Raw genomic sequence first — 4,149 nt, 5'->3', positions numbered from 1 at the left:
TACATATGTATGTTATATATATTATATATATGCATATATATATAATGTATATATATATATATATATTACATGTATATTATATATATATATATATATATTTACGTATGTACAGATACATACATAGTTTATATATACATACATATACACATTTATTTATTTATTTATTTATTTTACATATATATAAATATATATACATATATATTCCTCAGCAGCGCTGTTTATTATTTGTTTTGTTAATACGAAGCAGAGACAGCCGCTGCTGGCTGCCTTTCTGCTAATTGTGCGGTGTTAAGGGTTTAGGGTTTGTGGTTTAGGGTTTAGGTGTGTTTGTCGCCCGTTTCCTCAACGCGTGTTTAATTGTTTAATTAATTAATTTAATTTAATTATAAATGAATTAAATTAAATTAAATTAATTAAATAAATTAAATAAATTAAATAAATTTATAGTGGGAGCTTCTGGTCTCGGTCAGGAAACTCTTCAAAGTCTGCAGCATAATCTTTGCGACGTAGGCGGCCACCAGGAAGAGGGTTTTGAAGCTGCTGCATTTGCTGCTGCGGTGTCAGTGCAGCAATCCCTCTGCTGCTGCTGCTGCTGCTGCTGCTGCTGCTGCTGCTGCTGCTGCTGCTGCTGGAGGCAGCAAGACCCCCACCCTCCCACTCTACAAGAAGCTGCTGTGTCTCATCTTCATCTTCTCCTTCACCAAAGCAATCTGCCGGTACATATGCAAACTGTACACCTGGTGCATGCTCTAAGAAGCTTAGATTCTCAAGAATTCTATTCTTAATCTTTTCAAGATGGTCAGCGCTATTAAGATTAGGAAGCGGAGCAGGGGTTAAATGCAACTGAAAGTCAGGTGCATAATAATCATAGTAATCGTTCAACGGTATCTGAGGAGAAAGATCCTTATGCCTATCTAAGACAACAGCAGTTTCATAAGCCCAGCATCTTGATACATTTCTTATTGTATAACCACCACCCCCAAGAACAAGAAGAGGTATATTAAAAGATTTAACAAATTGAACGCATGCAGCATGCCCTCTAATAGTTAAATTAAACTTTCCTAATCTATCTCCTGTTAATGAGTCTGCACCACACTGAAGAACAATAGCCCCAGGTCTATACACCTCAATACATCGCGTAATAATAGGTTTAAACAATGCAACAAAACTATCATCATCCATACCATCATTAAGAGGCACATTTACAGCATAATATTTACCGTTTGACGCTCCTACATCTGTTATATCCCCTGTACCGGGAAAGAAGTCGCCGAACTTATGAAAAGAGACTGTCATAACTCTATGAGAAACATAGAAAGCTTCTTCAACCCCGTCTCCGTGGTGTACATCTATATCAATATACATTACTCTCGCATAATATTTTAATAACTCTAATATACCTAATACTATATCATTTATATAACAAAAACCCGATGCTTCTGAACGCTTTGCATGGTGCAGACCCCCACTCCAATTCACACAAATATCTGCTTGCTGATAATTCAGCTTCTTTGCTGCGTCGATTGAAGCGCCTGCGTACAAAACCCTAAACCCTAAACCCTAAACCCTAAACCACAAACCCTAAACCCTTAACACCGATACCCACACACCGCATACCACTAACTATAAACCCTAAAACACCCAAAACCCTAAACCCTAAACCCTAAACACTGAACCCTAAACCCTAAACCCTAAAAACCCAACCACAAACCCTATACCACAAACCCTAAACCCTCAACCACAAACTATACGACCTGCACTGACGACCCGAAATGTAACGAGATGGTGGATACTAAACCCTAAACCCTCAAAACCCTAAACCCTCGTATGAGGCTGACCTGCTCAGGTCTGCAGCTAACCCTAAACCCTAAGCCCTAAACCCTAAACCCTAAACGCTCGACGCTAAGTAGCTAGGCTATTATTGCCCCTAACCCATCTAAACCCTAACCCGTCTAACCCCCCTCATACCCTAAACCCTAAACCCTAAACCCTAAACCCTGGACAGACCTGCACAGGCCTGCTGGAAGGTGAAGAGACCATCAAAGACGGGGCAGTCTGTCGCCTCTCCTACATTAAAACTTTTTAATTGAAGTGCGAAATCTTTGTAGTTATCCGGGGAGACAGCAGAAAGAAAATTTATATATTCTTGTGAATGAAAGAGACACAACTCCGGCTCTATCGACTTGTGCGGTCGGTACACCTCCTGCAGCAGCAGCAGCAGCAGCAACAGCAACAGCAGCAACAGCAGCAACAGCAGCAGCAGCAGAGGTAAATTAATTAACAAGAGACATGAGAGGGAAAAGAACTCAAAAAAGATAATACAAATTATAAACCATTAAAACAACTATAAGCAATTAAGACAAGAATAAACAAATATAAGTTTATATATATATAATGCATGCGTTTATATATATACATTTATATATATATATATATATATAAACCAGCGCGAAGAGCAACAGAAACAATGTGAAATAAATAATAAAAGCACGAGAACAGAAGAGGATTAAAGAGTAAAACAAAAAGCACAAACAACAAAACAACAAAAAAGAATCAAGAGAAAAACAAATAAATAATATAAACCCTCATACACACAAACGAAACGGAGACGAGAACAACAGCTAAAACGAGAGGGAGAAGAAGAAGAACAGCAGCAACAAGTAATAATAATAATAATAAATAAAACAACAAATAAAACAGCAGCAGCAACAACAATGACGAGAATAAGAAGAATTAGAACAGCAAACAAAACAACAAATAAAACAACAAATAAAACAACAATAATAATAGTTAACAACAACATCGACAACAACAATAATAATAAAGACAATAATAATAAAGACAATAATAAACATAATAATAATAAAGAGAATAATAATAAACATAACAATAATAAAGATAATAATAAAGATAATAATAAATAATAATAATAATAAAAGATAACAATAATAATAAAAGATAATAATAATAATAAAGATAATAATAGTAATAATATAAATAGTGAGTGTGCTGACCATATGTTTATACAAATCGTATGAAAGGACTAAGGCGTGGGCCATCCGAATTCTCTGCGGCTTCATCGGATGTCCGGGCCCATAGTAAAAGGACCCGATATCGGGGTCATAGAAATAGGCGACTCTTTTTCTTACTCCGACTAGAGACATTTTATCTAAATAATATATATTATATATATCCTATTTAATATATTTAATATATTTATAATAGAATATATTTTATTATCTATTTATCTATGGATTTATGTGCTTATTTTATGTTTTTTCTTTTGTCTTGAGTAAATTGAATGTAAGGATGTCTCTATTGAAGAGCTTTGAATTGAACAGAGATAATAAAGCAAATATATATATATTAAATTCAACAAACCCCTTCCTCCTGCTTTTGCTGCTGTTGCTGCTGCTGTTGCTGTTGATGCTGCTGTTGATGTGCTGCTGCTGCTTCTACTGCTGCTGCTGTCCGATCTTAAACACCCTTTAATTCACAAGCAAACGGTGCAGCACCGATACCGCAAACATAAGCAACTCCCATACAAAGCACCAATGCAATATAACCCCTCGAATATGCAAGTGCTGCTGCTGTTGCTTCTGCTGCTGCTGTTGCCGTTGCTGCTGATGGGCTGCTGCTGCGATTTGCAGGAGGTGCTGCCACTCCCTCGCAGCAGCAGCAGCAGCACTAAAAACTCCTGCTGATGTTCCAGCTGAGTCGCTGCTGCTGCTGCTGCTGTTGCTGCTGCGCCGCAGCTGGCTGGCAAGAAAGAGGAAGCTGCTGCCCAGCAGCAGCAGCAGCAGCAGTAGCGGGGGGTTTGCTGCAATCACAGAGACACAAAACAACAACGACAGAAACCTGTCTGCACCACCTAAAGGAATTCAACTCTAGCGAAGAAGAAACCAAAAAAAGAAGTAGAGAACAAGTATAAGCAGCAAAGCGGCTGAAAGTGCCCAGCAGCAGCAGCAGCAGCAGCAGCAGCAGCAGCAGCAGGGCCCTCCCAGGCACAGTAGCCTCTACAAAAAAATCCTCGTTTTTCTTGCTTTTAAGCAAATTTAATTTATTTTAATTAAAATTTAAACAATTTTATCTTCTAATTAAAAACAAAATGAACAAAACGCAGCCCCAAACTCTGATCTCGTCTTTTCT

At 37.7% G+C, this 4,149-nt stretch overlaps 1 protein-coding gene across 1 annotated transcript; it reads right to left on the bottom strand.

Moving 5' to 3' along the window:
* Positions 1–441: 441 nt before the first annotated feature.
* On the bottom strand, positions 442–3,059 carry EAH_00061540 (histone deacetylase, putative; the record flags this gene model as incomplete). Its single annotated transcript, XM_013393328.1, has 4 exons — positions 442–1,532; positions 1,618–1,632; positions 2,008–2,203; positions 3,015–3,059. The coding sequence occupies 4 exons, from the start codon at positions 3,057–3,059 to the stop codon at positions 442–444; spliced, it is 1,347 nt and encodes a 448-aa protein (XP_013248782.1).
* Between the last annotated feature and the right edge of the window lie 1,090 nt (positions 3,060–4,149).

This window comes from Eimeria acervulina, genomic scaffold (genome assembly GCF_000499425.1).
Source record: "Eimeria acervulina Houghton genomic scaffold, Eah_scaff1605, whole genome shotgun sequence".
Classification (NCBI taxonomy): Eukaryota; Apicomplexa; class Conoidasida; order Eucoccidiorida; family Eimeriidae; genus Eimeria; species Eimeria acervulina.
Note: the sequence above shows the minus strand (reverse complement) of the source record. Positions and strands in the feature narration are given on the sequence as shown.